General features: G+C 39.6%; 1 protein-coding gene across 1 annotated transcript in view; it reads right to left on the bottom strand.

The window, feature by feature from the left end:
* The window catches only part of LOC134567323 (activin receptor type-1-like), a 91,243-nt gene that overhangs the window by 35,605 nt on the left and 36,318 nt on the right, over window positions 1-19,320 (bottom strand). Inside the window, exons 4-8 of the mRNA XM_063426019.1 lie at window positions 18,170-18,366; window positions 17,483-17,582; window positions 16,095-16,241; window positions 12,582-12,857; window positions 5,918-6,115 (exon numbers count right to left, since the gene is read on the bottom strand). Coding sequence (XP_063282089.1) covers window positions 5,918-6,115; window positions 12,582-12,857; window positions 16,095-16,241; window positions 17,483-17,582; window positions 18,170-18,366 — 918 coding nt within the window. The remainder of the gene's footprint in view (window positions 1-5,917; window positions 6,116-12,581; window positions 12,858-16,094; window positions 16,242-17,482; window positions 17,583-18,169; window positions 18,367-19,320) is intronic.

Raw genomic sequence — 19,320 nt, 5'->3', positions numbered from 1 at the left:
AAATGAATATCACTATTTTGCAACTGTTGATCCAATATATTAGGAACCAGCAGCTTCTCTACTCTTGAGCAAGCAGTTCACATTATTTGTTTGTAAAGCAACTGGAATAATGCATGGGGTATTGCTGGCACTTATTCATTACACACAAGACAATGGTGCAGAGAGTTTTATTTAACCCCTTAAGGAACAAACTTTTGGAATAAAAGGGAATCATGACATGTCATGTGTCCTTAAGAGGTTAAAAAAAAAAAAGCAGGTTGTCTGTTAATTATTGGGAAACTAAAAGAGGTGCACTTTTGTGGCAAAAACTGTATGTCTGTCATCATGCAATCAAGACAAGAAAGACCATTGATTTAATGCATCTCTATGAGAAGATGATGATTGGCCAGTGGTGTTTTTGGCTCTGCCCCACCTCCTTGGCTGAGATCATCAGAACTGTCACTCCAATGCTTTCCTATGAGAAAGATACGTTTTCTACTTTTTTAAGAGAGGCAAAGGGGGATGTGGGGGGGGCAAGCAAGGTTTGAAACTATAGAGTCAGGAATACACATTTGTGTTCCTGACCCTATAGTAAGTGATCCTTTAACTCTTAAATGGCAGATAATTTAGCACTGTGACTGCAGGGGCATGAACTAAACACTAAAACTGCCTAATTACGCTAAAGTTGTTTTGGTGCCAATAGTCCCTTTCAAAGCTTAAACTAGGGCTTAACTTTTGTTGTCGTTGTTAATCACATGAACCGGCAAATTGATATATTGATATTGCTTGGTCAATGAAAAACACATTTTGTGATTTTGCTAAATATTTAGCAGGCCGTAGTGACGATAATAGATAAACATTTTAATTTTAAATAAATATATTTTTCAGATTGAAATTTAGTCCTTAAAGCCTCAGTCACCCTCATAATGATTACCAGCCTGTAGAGGAATACATTTCTCTGTCAGAAGCTACTAGTCACTGACATAATGCCTTCAAATTTGCTAAAATGTAAGCTTGGCGCCTGCTGTCAAACAGTACAGGTAGTTTCAATGGGTGATAACAATCCTGCAGTCATGGAGGGGGATGGAGTGAATGGAATCTTCCATTCCACTGTTAGCATTACAACAGCTGTTTAGAGATTGACAATGATTGCTATATCAGTTTTCAATACCTTTTATTTTAGAATGAAATAACTTATTTGTATTTACAGTATGTTGGCAATATGCTCAAGTGCAGGCATTTTACCATTTTTATTAAGTTTTACTGCTAGTAATGTTTTCAAGGTTCTTACAAATATCTGTAAACAAGGTATTTGACCATTTTTATTTATATATTTTTGTCACATCTACACATCTAATTTTTCCTTTTATGCTAACGTTTCAGACCAAGTGTGATGTAAATCTATTTGGTTATTTTTTAAGAATATTTAAAAAGAACATTTACAAATTAATATTACTATTTTGTAACTGGATTAATTTGATCAAAGATATTAGGAAGCAGCAGATTCTCTACTCAGTTAACATTATTTTTTTATAAAGCAACTAAAATAATGCAAGGGTATTGCTAGCCCTTATTCACTACAAACAAGAAAATGGTGCAAAGAATGTTATTTTAAAAAAAAATAATAAACAAAAACAGGTTTTCTGCTAATTATTTGTCAGGGTACCTGTAGTCTCTACCTCTGATAAGAGGAGAGACTTAGACGTTTTCCCGTTCAGAAGGGCTGTTTCCCCCGTTCCTCGCGGTTCCTCCGGTCGGTTACACGCCGGGCGCGAGGGATCCACACCCTTTTATGACGTGACGCTCAGTAGCCGACGTCATGACGCCAAGCCTGCTCGACCTGTCACTCAAACCCTGAACACGGACCAGGACTCGTCGGGGGTGTGATTACCTCCTAGAACCGGGGTATTTAATAGAGCTTCCCGCATTTGCTCATTGCCCTGTCGTGGTTCTAGCCAGTCTAGTCACTCAGTGCTCTTGTATGTCTATTGTCTCTTTGGTTCTGACCCGGCTTGTTTGTATTACTCTGCTTATCTCTGTTATCCTTTGACCCGGCTTGTCTCTCGCTTACCTGTCTTCTCGTTCCCTCGACCTCGGCTTGTCTCTGACCATTCTCTACTTACTCCTTACGTTAAGTCTGGCCATTCTAAGGTCCGGTATACGTACCTACTACACTTTGTACTCTGCGTGTTGGATCCCTGTCCCGATCCTGACATTTCTGACCCCATGAGATTATCTCCCCTAATTCCCAATCAATAATAGGGTTATGTCTCCTTAGTCAAGAATACCCCAGGACTATGGGAACAGAAGGAGATGAAATGAGTAACAGAGATATGTCTTCCTCGTGTAAAATACCAACAGTTAAGTTAACGGGTATGGTTTCACGAAAAATCACAGGCTCAACTAAAGGTCTACCCTCTATGGCCTCAACGGCCAAGGGCGTCTCCCTTAACTGAGATGGAATAGTGTGTTTAGTGACAAAAACTTGGTTGATAAAGCTCTCAGCAGCTCCGGAATCTATCAATGCCACAGTCTCTACTACTCCCCTCTCCCAAGTTAAGGAAACGGGTAGCAGAAGCCTATGATCTTTATAATTATGAGTAGAGGACAAAATAGAAACACCCAAGGCCTGTCCTCTAGAGAAACTTAGGTGCGAGCGTTTCCCGATTGGTTAGGACAATTTAGGCGTAAGTGACCTCTGACTCCACAGTACATACACAGCCCTTCCCTTCTCCTGTACTGTCTCTCCTCTTCTGAGAGATGAGTATTACCTATCTGCATAGGTTCTGGAAAAGGTAAGGTTTTGGTCTCAGGACTTAGAAAAGAGGGAGCTAGTTTGAAGGAAGGTCTACAGGTTCTATCTCGAGTGTTCTGCCTCTCTCTTAAGCGTTCATCAATGCGAGAGATAAAAGAAATTAAATCCTCCAAATTCTCAGGAAGCTCTCTAGTAGCAACCTCATCAAGTATTACATCTGATAATCCGTTTAAAAATACGTCTATATAAGCCTGTTCATTCCACTTAACATCTGCCGCCACGGACCTGAACTCTAGTGCATAATCCACAAGTGTTTGGTTATCTTGTCTAAGGCACAACAGTAATCTGGCTGCATTGACCTTTCTACCAGGAGGGTCAAAAGTTCTTCTAAAAGCAGCTACAAAGGCATTATAATTATATACTAACGGGTTATCGTTTTCCCACAACGGATTGGCCCATCTCAGAGAGATAATAAATCCGACCTTCGCCCTATCTGTAGGATAGGAACGGGGTTGTAATTCGAAGTGGATACTGATTTGGTTTAAAAAACCTCGACACTTCTCAGGAGAACCACCATAACGTACAGGTGGGGTAATACGGGAGGAGGCACCTACAGTGGCTACCTCTAAACCTGAACTTACAGGAGAGATAGAATTATTACGCATCTCTTCTGGTGGATTATTAGGACGAGATAATAACGCCTGTAGCGCTAAGGCCATCTGATCCATTCTATGTTCCATGGCGTCAAACCTAGGATCGGAAGGACCAAGCTGACTACTTGTACCTGCAGGATCCATTGGCCCTGTCGTAATGTCAGGATCAGGACAGGGATCCAACACGCAGAGTACAAAGTGTAGTAGGTACGTATACCGGACCTTAGAATGGCCGGACTTAACGTAAGGAGTAAGTAGAGAATGGTCAGAGACAAGCCGAGGTCGAGGGAACGAGAAGACAGGTAAGCGAGAGACAAGCCGGGTCAAAGGATAACAGAGATAAGCAGAGTAATACAAACAAGCCGGGTCAGAACCAAAGAGACAATAGACATACAAGAGCACTGAGTGACTAGACTGGCTAGAACCACGACAGGGCAATGAGCAAATGCGGGAAGCTCTATTAAATACCCCGGTTCTAGGAGGTAATCACACCCCCGACGAGTCCTGGTTCGTGTTCAGGGTTTGAGTGACAGGTCGAGCAGGCTTGGCGTCATGACGTCGGCTACTGAGCGTCACGTCATAAAAGGGCGTGGATCCCTCGCGGCCGGCGTGTAACCGACCGGAGGAACCGCGAGGAACGGGGGAAACAGCCCTTCTGAACGGGAAAACGTCTAAGTCTCTCCTCTTATCAGAGGTAGAGACTACAGGTACCCTGACATTATTGAAAACCTAAAAGATGTGTCCTTTTGTGGCAAACACTTTGTGTCTGTCATCATGCAATAAGATCAAAAAATATATAATTTAGCATGATGCCCTTGCTTTTTTACACATTAGATGTCAAGAGAACCACTTTAAAATGCAAGGGCACTCAAATGCAACATGGAGCCTGCATTATTCAATGGGATTTACAAAACTAAGTACTGAATTAGCACCGGCAGCAACCAGCCAGAGAGCGGTATTCGTGACACTGGCCATCCATGTTTAGTTCCAGGAGTTTTGGGACCGATAACCGCTCGCCTATTCACAAGCGGAAAAGATGGCCGCCATCTTGTGTTCGGGACAATGAGACGCGAAAAGACATATCTCAGAGACTAGCCATACCGTTCGTGAGGTCTGAGCGCTATTGGTCTATCTGATGCGCTCAGACCCGAGCTATCTAACGAATGGTGGAATATCAGGGATATTGTTTAAATTGTTATAAATATATATTTTATTCTGTTTTTACATGTTGGAAATGCACGTGGGATTCTGTGCACTTGGAGATAATTGCATTGCCATAACCGTTGGAATCATTATCTCCAAGTTGGGCGGGGACTATTTCAAATGATGCAGTGTATTGTCATTGGTCAACTGTATGCATTGTCCCTGTATCCCACCAGGTCCAGAGGGGGCTGTCCCTGGACCTGGGCTTTTGCATAAATACCGCTAACCCTGTGCCATTAAAGCCAGTTTGTGTTTGACCTTGAAATCGCAGCCTCGACTCGTTTTGTGGGAACCAGGGTATCCTAGCTATACTAGAGCTAGTGGGATTGCTTTGTATTCACAGGACTCTGGTGGTCTGCCGACCAGAACAGCGCTTCTCTCTCTCCACACTCGGGAACCAGGACATCCAAACGGTCCAGCCTTCAGCTAGCCTGGGGGTAACCGTAACAGTCATCACTGACACTCCCCTTATAGGCCTGTCTAACCCCTATCCTGATCCTATACCTCCCAGTGTTTGGAGGTGTGCAGTCCACTTAAATAGTTTCACACTTAAAGGTATTTGGCCCTAAAGCCTACTTGTGAAATTAGTTAAGCATATAATGTTCTGGTTTATGCCATATTTTGTATGGCTCACCACTATAAATATTAGTAAAGATTCACATTATTTAATACAGAGGTATCTGAGGACTGTCCTGCTTGTTTTCAGTCTCTCTGTTACTTTGTCTCTCCTTTATTTTATATATTAAAGGGCTACTTCAACGCCCATGACCACTTCTCCTTTTGAAGTGGTCATGGAAGAAGGACTTTGGGTGTGCAGAGTTTCTGCTTCTCCCTTATCCGGCACACACGACTTTGGCAGCCTGGAACTCTGTTGTAAGCACACACTACACTCTGGCGACAGATGGTTTCTTTGTCTCCTCCTGTTTCTTGCCTCCCTATCTACCTCACTTCAGTCCTGCCTCCCTCCCTCACTTTAGCCCTCACTGCCTCCCTATACCTGCAGTAAAATGTATTTATTTGATAAGTTGCCTTTTCCTTACCTGTCTGTCTCACCACTCCCTTTCCCCTTGCCGGCTCAAAGAGCGTGCATGCACCCTGAGCTGGCTAAACAATCCAATAAAAAGCTTCTCTATGGAGCCTTTGATTGGACCTTGCACGGCTGTCATGATGTCGGGAGAGGGAGTGGAGAGTAGCACTGGGAGTTTCTATGTGTAAAATATAAACATGCATCAAAAGGAGGAATGCTTTCCTTTTCATTTCCTCTTCATTAATCCAGTCCTAAATTGGACCACTTAATTTTCAGAAGAAGAGTATTATGTCGACTCACCATTTATAACCGTTCTCCTGCAAATTTCCCAAAGACATAATCCATAAGCCCACAAATCGGTCTGCTTATAAGATTCAAATGAATCTGTGCGTATAGTTTCATCAAGGACTTCAGGAGCCATATAGCGTTTGGTGCCAACTCGCGGATTATTACCAATATCCAAATAATTCGAGTTTTGTGAATGCATCACAGCCAGACCTAAAAAACACAAACAGATATTTGATCTGAACTCTATGCACCATTCATATAATATTACAATCAGCAAACATACAATACAATTCTTCAATATTAGGCATAGACAGATTTACTTTGGATAAATTCAATCCATTGTCTTAAACAATAAGCTAACACATAGTTGACTCAATTTAAAACCCTTCAAAACCTTTCATCTCTGCATTCACTACACTTGTAATTTATTTATTATTATTGGCATTTATATAGCACTAACATAGTCCACGGTGCTGTACAAGTAGAGGAAGAGGCTATTTAGAGGTGATGAGTGGCTTGGGGTAACAGCCGAAGTAGAGGCATGGCTTGGGCTATCGGTCAAAGTAGAGGTGTAGCTAGGGGTTAACGGCCAATTTAGAGGTGTGGCTTGGGGACTTTAAAAGATGGATGGGGTGGGTGGGATTCGTACCAGCTTCTCTTTCCAGTGGTTTTACTGAACGATTTCCCCTGAAGATGTCAAAGCACTTGGATTAAATGCGTAGGGCCATTTTGCCTTTTACTTTTTATTTTATAGTTTCAGCTGTTTTGCTCACTTGTCCTTTGAAGATTCTCCAGATATTCTGGAAGTTGGAAGTTTTGAGACTACATTCCAGATTGGTGTTTTTGATATGTTTTAAATGTTTTATACTTTGTAAGTGCAATTCTATTAAAACTGTATTTTACAGACTGCAGTTCGCTCTGTGCTGTGTGCTCCCGGCAATTGCGCTGTGCACCAGCCCTGAATTTATGCCGGTCACAGGGGTCCACAGGTGTAGCCGGACCTACTATAATGACACTGCAAACGCTATAGATATGCCACTGCATTAGGCAATGGTTTCGTGTAGCAGAACTACATTCCTCGGTACGCTGAAAGCCTATATGGCATTGGAAAGAAGCTAACTAATATGTTTTGAAGAAACAACAGTGTTGTATATTATCTTCCAGTTGAAAAATGGGCCATTGTCTAAGTAATTTGGGTCCCTGTCAAAAACGCTGGTCTGGGTCACACAGTGTAAAACTTTGGTAAGTGGGGCACTTCAACTATATCAATCTGTGAACCATCCTTTGTAGAACAGCACCTCAATTTGAGAAAAATCAATCATTAAAGGAACACTATAGTCACCTAAATTACTTTAGCTAAATAAAGCAGTTTTAGTGTATAGATCATTCCCCTGCAATGTCACTGCTCAATTCACTGTCATTTAGGAGTTAAATCACTTTGTTTCTGTTTATGCAGCCCTAGCCACACCTCCCCTCGCTATGATTGACACAGCCTGCATGAAGAAAAAACTGGTTTCACTTTCAAACAGATGTAATTTACCTTAAATAATTGTATCTCAATCTCTAAATTGAACTTTAATCACATACAGGAGGCTCTTGCAGGGTCTAGCAAGCTATTAACATAGCAGGGGATAAGAGAATCTTAATTAAACAGAACTTGCAATAAAGAAAGCCTAAATAGGGCTCTCTTTACAGGAAGTGTTTATGGAAGGCTGTGCAAGTCACATGCAGGGAGGTGTGACTAGGGCTCATAAACAAAGGGATTTAACTCCTAAATGGCAGTGAATTGAGCAGTGAGGCTGCAGGGGCATGTTCTATACACCAAAACTGCTTCATTAAGCTAAAGTTGTTCAGGTGACTATAGTGTCCCTTTAATAACTGGTCTTTAATCTTCACCCAAACAAGTGTTTGTATTACCTTATCCATTAAATGGAAAAGCCGTATGATGTGAGATTAAAACCGTCCCACAATAGTTCTCTAGTATCCTGCATTTGGAAACACCAAGGAATTGGTAGCATAGTGCAAGGCATCATTAGATGTATTTGCACTGTGCAGCGGGCACTAAGACCATTCAGATTGCGTTTCAGCAGCACTTTTTGCATGGCCTTGTAGGTTGGGGGCCACTCTATCAGTGGGCCTCCCCATTTTTGCCCCCTTGAAGGCGCACCCACCTGTCTGATTTTATACCTGCCTTTATTCGGGAGATTTGTAACAACATAATGGTTTCATTATATTAGGGTTAAAAGGATTATCAAGGCTATGTTTGACTATATATTATTAATGCATTTAACAAACTATCAGTGCAACAGACAGAACGGAATGCTGAATTTATGTATTTCATAAGGTTCAATGTTGTACGTTATCAATAACTCTTGATAAAGTACTATATTGAACAGTATAAAATGCATACAGAGTTAATAACTAAAGTAAGAAATTGAAGTGAAGCTGAAAACACTATTTCAAGATAATGGTAAATCCTATTTTTCAAAACTAAGCAAAGTAATTCATATAATATTTCCGTGTTGTATTTGTGATCTAGAAATAGATATAAAGCATTAACTTTGCAGCTAAAACACCTTTTTTTTTTTCAGACAGAGCTGTTTGGGTCACAGAGCTTATTAATGACATTTAGAAACTTTTTATTTTTACATTTTGATTGTGGATAAGGCCAAAAGTGCCTTCAAAGTTAAATGTGATGGAAACCTAGGCTCAGGAAAAGTAATTGCTTGCAGCTGGATGATGTCGATTTGAGATCCGTAAGAATGCTGATTCCCAGAGAGCACTATTCTTTAATCACAGCAGCAGAAATTACAATACAGAAGTCTCAGTGGGTCACAGAAAAGATAAATGAAATATTGCTTTGTGCAGAGTCATGACCTCTCTGTGAGTGACATACCGTATGTACATAGAAGCCTCATGTTTTCAGTCTGGAAAATCATAATGGCTATTGTCAGTCATGTGAACCTATCTGTCCTGCAACATTTAGCACTGTTGAAATGGAATACAACTCCCATCAAGTTAGATTTCCTTTATGTCAGATTGGCCGTGAGCGATTTGATGATCACTTGAAAACATTTCTACTCTAAAAATCTCCTTTTATAACCAGTATATTATCCTACATTGTTAGTTGGTTGTCAGTTTCACCTTTCCGTTTGTTTAAAGGGACTCTATAGTCGACAAAACAACTTTAGCTTAATGAAGCAGTTTTGGTGTATAGATCATGCCCCTGCAGTCTCACTGCTCAATTTTCTTCCATTTAGGGGTTAATCACTTTGTTTATGCAGCTCTAGTCACACCTCCCTGCATGTGACTTACACAGCCTTTCTAAACACTTCATGTGAAGAGTCATGTAATGTTTATACTTCTTTTATTACAAATTCTGTTTAATTTAAAATGTCTTATATCCTGCTCTGTTGATAGCTTGCTGCAGGAGCCTCCTGTTTGTGATTTGCAGAGCAGGAGATAAAAACATTTAAAGTAAGTTTCATGTGATTGAAAATGAAACTGTTTTGTTTTCATGCAGGCTGTGTCAGTCAGAGCCAGGGGAGGTGTGCTGCACCACCAGGGGAGGGCTGCATACACAGAAACAAAAGTGATTTAACTCCAAAATGGCAGTAAATTGAGCAGTGAAACTTAAGATTGCCGTAAAGAGGTACTCTCCTTTCCCTAACAATAGGGTGTCTCCTTTTTAAGATTAAATGGCTTTTAGGACTTAAAGGGACACTATAGTCACCAGAACAACTACAGCTTATTGTTTTTGTTCTGCTGAGTATAATCATTCCCTACAGGTTTTTTGCAGTAAACACTTTTTTTTCTGAGAAAATGCTGTGTTTACATTACAGCCTAGGGATAACGCCACTGGCCACCCCTCAGATGGCTGGTAGAAGTGCTTCCTGGGTCAGTGCTGCACAATGTGCAGCACTGCCATTCATTGTCTCATCCTTCTGCATGGAGACACTGAACTTTCCCTATAGAGATGCATTGATTCAATACATCTCTATGAGGAGATGCTGATTTGCCAGGGCTGTGTTTGGCTCTGCCCCGATCTGCCTTCTATGGTGAAGCATTATAATTGGCCTCAGAACAACACTTATGATGATGTCAGCCAAGCAGGCAGATCAGGGGCAGAGCCAGCAGCTGTAGACTTGAACAAAAGTAAGATTTTACTATATGTAGGGGGGGGGGAGGAGGCGGGGGGGGGAAGGAGGCAGGGGGGGGGCTACATGGTAATTATATCACTAGGGGGTCAGGAATACATGTTTGCGTTCCTGTCCCTATAGTGTTCCTTTAATTCAAATAACTATAAAAAAGTTAGATTTGTACCTTAATTGTGGAAGATTCATTTTGATCCTATCTAGCTGTTAGCTTTTCAACTATTGTGAAGTTATGTTTAATTGTTACAATTCTTTGGAATATAATGCAACCAGTTGCCACAGGTGCTATGTGGTTTCTGCATTTCTAAATATCTACTAATTGTTGAATCTAAGTCTAAACTCACTTGTAAATCATTTAGGAACAAAAATCAGATTTGTACCCTAATTGTGGCAGATAACTCTTGACTATATATCTTATCTGGCTGCTAGTTCTCTAATTATTGTGAACTTATGTCTAAATATTGCAGTTCTTTGGAATATACTGTAGCCAGTGACCACAGGTGTTACCTATTTATTTTGTGGATTTCTAAATATCTTATACCCTGTTGAAACCAAGTCAAAATCCACTATACAGTATTAGATTTATAGCAAGTGAATAGCCATTTTGTTAGGAGACCCCCTAGTGTGAGAGAGCTATATATACACTTTCAATCTGATACAACCAGCAGCCACTTTGTTTCAAATTAAGTTAAGTAAGAGTTAGCTCAGTCACAAGGATACTTTCTTGCAATTCTGAGAACTGGTTACAAAAATAGATATATACCAGACAGACAGAACTGTACAAGAACACCATAAGCATTGAGAGTTTGCCTTAATTAGGTTTGAAAACTTTAGCTCATATTTTTCTGGCTCTTTGGTTCCCCCTTTTTAAATTTCACACTTTCTGTCACTTTTTGATTTTTTTAAATTTTTTTTTACCTATTTCTATTTCACATTAATTGTATGTATTGTCTTGTGTGTTTTGTGGCGTGATTTTTCCACAATAAAAAAACGTAAAATAATATTACCATATTTATCGGCGTATAACACGCACTTTTTCTCCCTGAAAATAGGGGGCAAATGATGTGTGCGTGTTATACGCCGATATAGCATATTTTTCGCTCCATAAGACGCACTTTTTTCCCCCTCAAAAGTGAGGGGAAATGTCTGTGCGTCTTATGGAGCGAATGTGAAGGTTTACTTACCTGTCTTGAAGCGTGGGCCGGCTTCACAGCACGCACCGCGTTACAGGAACTTCAATTTCAGGTTCCGGTTTCCGGCGGGACTGAAAGGAAGTGTGCACACTTCCTTTCAGTCCCGCCGGAAACTGGAACCTGAAATTGAAGTTCCTGTACCGCGGTGCGCGCTGTGAAGCCGGCCCACGCTTCAAGACAGGCAAGTAATTATGGGACAAGGGGAGGGAAAGTGCACTATGGGACAAGGGGAGGGGGGACACTATGGGAGGGGGGGAGAACACTATGGGATGAGGGGGGGAACACTATGAGAGGGGGTGAGAATACTATGGAATGGGGGGGAACACTATGGGTTGAGGGGGGGACACTATGGGAGGGGGGGAGAATACTATGGGAGGGGGTGGAGAATACTATGGGAGGGGGTGGAGAATACTATGGAAAGGGGGGGAACACACTATGGGAGGGGGGGGAGAATACTATAGGAGGGGGGGAAATTTCCTTCTTAAAATGAGGTGCGTGTTATACGCCGATAAATATGGTAATTGAAAATTTTAATTTGATTACCAGTTAGTTTCATGTTCACGATGCAAGTAACCATTAACATGTGGAATGATAATATACTGGTGGTAATTTTTTGAGGTCTAACTCCAGTATTGGAGCGTTATCCTTATTAGTCTATACATTGTATCTTACCTGGATTTATGCCTTAATTATCCACACAGTCCACTTTTGCAACAGGACTGGGCATATGAGCAATATAAGATATGGTTTGCTACGGGTCTGTACAAACATTGCTCTGCCTCATTTCATTTGTGGAATTCATGTTCATGGTAATAGTAAAAGATTATATTTTTACCGAGTGTTTGGGGGTCAATCCTACTAATCCTGTAATTGTCTACTTTCTGAGAAAAACAGCATGCCAACAAAAAAAAAAAAAAGTTAATAACCACAATATTTGTTTAATCACTATTAAATACTAGTCTAATGAAGGTGTATAATCTTTCCCACTTGTCCAAATTAAAAGATAAATATCCCAGCAGCAACACGGAATAAATAGTACCTGATGTCTAACAGGACTGTGTCACCCATACTGAGATGGACGATTACCAACTCAAGAACCATATCTTCAAATTTTGATCAAGGAATTCACTAAAATGGGAATTGTGAATTCAACATTCGGCAAAATAGCCCAACCGAAAACATGGCAAACAGACTTTTCCAATTTTAACATAAAATGTGAAATTCACATTAAATTGTAAGCAGTTTAGTATATAACTAAGAATGTATATTTACCAATAAAAAACATAATCCACCCACATTTTGAACGTTGAAGTAGGATGTGATACTAACCCAGATCCGCTATACAGCACTGGTTGTTTTCCTTTACCAGAATGTTTCTACTCTTGAGGTCTCTGTGTGCTATTGCAGGCTTTCCATGGGTACCAAATATCTCCACATGGAGATGCACCAAACCACAAATGATAGAAAGTGCCAGTTGCAAGCAGCCCTCTGAATGTATTGTATTCCTCTGAAGATAGTCATAAAGTGACCCGTTGTCATGATAATGTGTGATCAGCCATAGCTGGGTGCTGGAATTTCTAGAGGTCATATCCGAAGCAATAAATCCTGCAAAGTTACAATAAAATATACATTACAAAACAAACAAAAAGATTTTAGAATACTAGTAAATGTGCAGCCTGGCATGAATATACATTACAGTTGTGACCAGAACACAAACAAATCCTCAAAATATGACAAGCTAATGGCAGCCTCAGTTTATAACTATGGCATTCAGGGACATAAAAAGTAAAAAACAGGAGATAAAGTGGACAGTAAATGGGGACCTATATCCCAAATAATTGAGAGCGGTGAAGAATGAAAACCAATGAGTAAAACATCTGTAAAAGGTTATCCTTCCGTTTTGAAACTTATGTTGAGATGTAAAGATTGACAAATGCCGATCAGAATGCAGAGGAATGAGTATTCTTGGAATGGAATTATTGGAGATAAATACTCTAATGTGGCTTTCTGTGACTTCTCAAGTGTTGATATATTATTGATTTTTTTAAAGAATATCACTAACTTTGGTAGTTAACTGTTGGTCCACCATTGCTGTCAACTATTCCTGTAGCATTGCTGGTAAAGTGTTGGTATATCAATTTTACCATGACTTACGAAGTGTTTGTCCAACACTGCTTAGAAAGTATTCCACTAGCACTGCTTGGAAATTGAGTTTAGCATTGCTTATGAAGAGTTGTTCTACCAATGTTTTCGTGTAGTATTGTTTGTCCATTTAGATTGGCTTGTAAAGAGTGGGTTCAACTTGTTTGTAAGGTTCTAATATAGAGTTGCTTACACTAAAGTGGACACTATAGGCACCCAGACAACTTTAACTCATTGAAGTGGTCTGGTTGCAGCGCCCCTGTTCCCTTAACCCTGCAATGTAAAACATTTTAGAGAAACTGCAATGTCTGCATTGCAGTGTTAACACTACTTCTACTGGCTGTCTACTTCATGCATTTACACAAAGTATAATGCTTTGCATGAGGACATCTACTGTCATTAAATCCCCCACAGGAAAATATTGTGTCAATGCTTTCCTATGGGGAAGGCTTAATGTGTGCGGCACTTGCTGCACATGCTCATTAGGTTCCCCAGGACAGCTGATGTCGTAGAATGAGGAGTCCGCCCCAGCTCCGAGGGTGTCAGGATTACTGTTTGATCCAGCACGTAGAACTGTATAGCACTGATGACAAATAAGTAACGTATCACCGGTCCTTAGAATGGCCGGATTTAACGTACATAGAATAGTCAAAAATACTAGCCGAGGTCAGGGAACACAGAAAGGGACGCAGAGATGAGGATAGCCAGGAGTCAGGATACCAGAATATAGAGAAGTCAATAAACAAAGTCAAAGTAAAATAAACAGGTAGAAAACTAATAAGAGGAACGCACTCTCGGACAACCACAAGGGAAACCACGACAGGGCACTGGGCCTAAATACCCCTCCTTTAATTCTGATAGGCTGTAACCGGCCTTTGACCCCAAAGTCAGTTACCAGGTTTAATTTGCATAATTGCTGCTCAGCATTAACCCTTCTGTGGATTAGGTTGCTGCTCGGCACAACTTTTCCTGTGTGGACAGTAAATGTAATTAACCACATTTCTATAAGCGAATGAATACGTGACAGAGGGATTGCGACAATGGAATCATTAGAGTGTTTAAATTATTATTCAATCCTTTTACTGCCAGGGGAGAACGGGGGGCCGCAAGGGCAAAGCGACACTGTAGAGTTAGGCATATAGCTTTGTATTTCTAACAGTGTAGTGTTCCTTTAATGTTGCTATTGAAGTGGTTCTGTAACTTTTCCCCATAGGGTTCTCATGTGTATGTCTAAAACCCCCTCTGCTGCCCTATTTATAAATGATGCATATTTTCAAATGAGGAACTACTTTTCGTATAACTTGCAGGTTAATACAAGTTGACTGTTGAGCGGATCTTTAGTTAAGCTCCAGGTCCTTTGTCAACTTTGCCATTGACTGGTTAACATTTACTCACCTCCTTACAGAACTGTGTCACTTTTGGGAGCGGTACTCACAAGAGTCAACACAGGTCCAATTGAAACCTTGGGTGTGTGCGTCATTTGTCGCTTACACCCAAGGAAGGGCAGAACATGGAATTTGTAGATGCCGCCATCTTAGAGACACAAGGACGTTGGCACGTACAGTGCTCCAAGAGCCAGAAATCATTGTTGGGGCGCAATGGGGCTATAATGTATTAAATATAAAGCGTTAGCAGAATTGCATTGTATTTAAGGCATTGTCGGTATACCATTGCATGTAAAGTGTTGTGAAATTGCTTGTATTTTTTTTCCAGTTCACATTTACTGGAGTTTTGCAATATAAAAATACTTGGAAACCCATCAAAGGCAAAGTTACATAAATTACTCAAATCACAACAGCAATATTTTAACAGATCAAGCTGACCTTTTGCATGTTGAAAAAAATGACAAGAACAATGGATATCACTAGCGAGAAAATAAAGCTCTGTTGAAAACATTGCCGCTGTCCCCATAAGGGGTTTTACATCGCACTGAAAAGAGAGCTAAAAGAGGAAAGTAACAGGCAAGAAAGAAAGGAAAAAGTAAAACAAGGAAAAGGAAAAAGAAAACACAGAAAATAAATTCATAAGGAAATACATTAAAACAACTGAGCCCAAGCATATGTTAATGAGGCAAAACCTGCAATAAAAGTTAAAGACATGATAAAGTATGTTCCCAAAGACATGATAAATTTTGTTTCCTATTATAAAAGCAGGAAAACTAAATAATCTGCAGGATCTGGATTAAGTAAGTGGAAACACCTGCAATAGGGCTATATAAATGATATAAATTGTTATATTGCATCAAACTACATATTAATCTAGCAATGATTAAAAAGTGAAAGCCTTAGATTGATCATTCATATAAAGTATATGGTGTAGTACTGCTTTAAAGGGTTGATGGTATAGACTTCCTGTTGTTAGTAAAGAAGGCTATTGATATTAAACATTGTATGTAATGTGTTGTTAGTCTAGTTTTCTTTTATCTAGTATTTTAACAAAAATTGTGGGATGTGCTGTTGTGGCATGCAGTGCTAACTGTGAATGTTGAAGCCCAGTAGGAACTTTTTCACAATGTCATAATCTGTTAATGTTGAAATAATTTTGTGGGGCTATCAAGGATTGTTTAACACGCATTTGATTATTCAACCACCTGTTTGCTAGCAGCAAAAGCATTTACTATGGTCTCAGAAGAACTTGCTCAACCACTAATGACCCCATCCTTTGCCATAGGAAACGCATTAACTGTAGTCTGCTACTTACCCAAAATATTTTCATGTCGTAATAATACTGTATTGTAGATTTCAGTTTCTCTAAACCATGACTGTTCATCTCGAGATGAAAAGATCTTCACAGCTACATGTTCCCCTTGCCACAAGCCTCTCCAAACCTCTCCATATCGCCCCTTACCTGCCAAGGAAGTTATTTTGTGAATGTTGTGTTTATTGAAACTCGCCACATATAATTAAAGGGACACTATAGTCACCTGAACAACTTTAGCTTAATTAAGTAGTTTTGGTGTGTAGAACATGCCCCTGCAGCCTCACTGCTCAATCCTCTGCCATTTAGGAGTTAAATCCCTTTGTTTATGAACCCTAGTCACACCTCCCTGCATGTGACTTGCACAGCCTTCCATAAACACTTCCTGTAAAGAGAGGCCTATTTAGGCTTTCTTTATTGCAAGTTCTGTTTAATTAAGATTTTCTTATCCCCTGCTATGTTAATAGCTGGCTAGACCCTGCAATAGCCTACTGCATGTGATTAAAGTTCAATTTAGAGATTGAGATATGATTATTTAAGGTAAATTACATCTGTTTGAAAGTGAAACCAGTTTTTATTTTCATGCAGGCTCTGTCATTCATAGCCAGGGGAGGTGTGGCTAGGGCTGCATAAACAGAAACAAAGTGATTTAACTCCTAAATGACAGTGAATTGAGCAGTGAAATTGCAGGGGAATGATCTATACACTAAAACTGCTTTATTTAGCTAAAGTAATTTAGGTGACTATAGTGTTCCTTTAAGTTCAAGGTTTTTATTTTTTTAGGTTGCATGCAAAACTAAAGTTAAAAGCACTCAATCCGGTTCATATGATAAAGGTAAAATCATATCACTTAATAAGAGGAAAGATGGGGGAAGATAGAAGGGTTAATAGGTTATAGCAGCATTGCATCTCAGTTTAACAAAGGGCAGAATAATTTGAACGCTAACATGATAATCCAGTGTACCCCACTGGCTGTGTGCACCCTGTCCACAAAGCTATACATAGTTCCTTTAAGGAACATAATTCTTTCATTTTAGTCAACCCCAAAGAAATAAATAAGCAAATTAAATGATCCAATAAAAAAAGAAATCAGGCAAGGAATAATTTATGTTACATCTAGACTCACTGGATAATTTACTACAGTATGAACTGTTGGGAATCCAAAGTGGATTATTATCACATTTTAAGCCCAGATTGCAAAACTGAAACATTTCTCCAAATCATCTATGGTTCTATTCCCCAATTTTGGCATTCACTTGAAAATCTCTTTGGATTCACTTTGAATACCATACAAGTCACAAACATCTTCAAAGATCTGCTGGTTGTTGTTTTGCTTATTATTTTTTATTTTTTAAAAAAATGTTAGTTCTAAATATACTTGTGTTTCATACCTACGCATTCCGCAAGAGTAATTTGTCGAGCCACGGTTCTCTGAACAAGGAATGGAAGTCCAGATCCACTACCAGTGGTGCAGTTGTCATCTAAGAATTCCTGGCCAAAAGAAAACACAAAAATATTATTCAAATAATTTAACAAATAGATAGACAAACAGATTAAATGTATTAGTAGCATTTTTGAGTGAGTATATTATGAAAGAGTTTGCAAGCATTCTCAAAAGGCTATGAGATTTAACATTACAGTTATTACAAACAGAACTCTTCAAAACATATATCTTTATGGAAAATGCATGAAAGAATTAGAAATCTACCAAAAGACACTATAGATCAGTTAAGCATTTGCTTTTTATTTCATAATTATTTATATTTCTTAATACAATAGAATTTCTCGTTATAAGGGACAGTATACCTGTACATGGGCATATTCTTGATCATTAAATTAATGTATATTATAAGATCACATGTAGAATATATGGTAATTTGCTTGCTGCTGGGATTTTATTAAACCCTGGTCAAATCACACTGAAGTAAAGCCAAATGCTGGTAAACAAGGTTTTACATTCGTTGACATTAATTTACTTGATTATATTACAGAGCCTGGTGAATACAGCTGTTAAAAAAATGTGAGCATGCTTCCACATGTTCAAGTGAAATCAGAATTTAAAACAAAACAATGCTTACCCCTAGGGTACTGTCGCCAACAATTGATGCCTTTGGAAAATCAATATCAAAATCATAGAGTCTGGCCAAAGACTTTTTCCTGCTTCTTTGGCTCATTTTCCAGATTAAGAATGTAAACAGGAACAGAAGTGACAGGAATAAGATTGAAGGAAGGACAACAATCAAGATGATGTTGTGCCCTGGAGACGTGGGTACATCTGAAATAACACACACATACTTTTATATGGAATACCAATTATCATATGTTTGTAAATTGCTGCACATGTAAACATGTTGGTAAGGATTTCAAAAACTCTGATCTTTAAGCAAAAGTAATTGGCATCAAACTACGAACAACAATAATCTGCATCCATCTGCAAGCATTAATAATTTGCTATCATCTGCAAACACAAATAATCTGTGCAAATTAACTGAGCAGTTAAATAATCTAACCATAATTTAGCAGCTCGGTGATGCACACAATATAATAGTGAATAGCATGTTGGAAACACTTTAAAACTTTGCCATAACCATTTTGTCATTAATAAATGTGAAAAAATTAAATATATATACACACACACACATGTATTTAAAGCTATTGCATGTATTTGGCATTACAAAATGGCAGCACGGTCTTCACTCCCAGGATAAAGATAAGAAGGGAGGGGGGATATAATCAATTCTTCTTTATTTTTTTTATTTTTTTTAATAGATAATAATCTGCTCCCTCACCTCACACACACACACACACTGCACCCCTGGCACTCACACACACACACACACACACACACTGCACCTACGGCACTCACAGCACCCTCACTCACACACACACACACACACACATACACAAACTGCATCCCTGACGCTCACAGCACCCTCACTCTCACACACACTGCACCCTCACAAGCACATAGCACCCTCGCTCAAACACAGTACCCTCACACACACTGCACCCATCACTCACACACAGCACACACACACAGCACCCCTCACACACACAGCACCCTTACCCACACAGTTCACCCCTCTTGCACACATACTACACCCCTCACACACAGCACCCACACACACTGAACGCCTGACACTTACAACACCCTTACTCACACACACACAGACACACACTGCACCCCTGACACTCACAGCACCCTCACACACAAACACAATGCACCCCT

This window comes from Pelobates fuscus, chromosome 1 (assembly GCF_036172605.1).
Source record: "Pelobates fuscus isolate aPelFus1 chromosome 1, aPelFus1.pri, whole genome shotgun sequence".
NCBI lineage: Eukaryota > Metazoa > Chordata > Amphibia > Anura > Pelobatidae > Pelobates > Pelobates fuscus.
The sequence above is the reverse complement of the archived record's forward strand: the minus strand, read 5'-3'. Positions and strand labels throughout refer to the sequence as shown.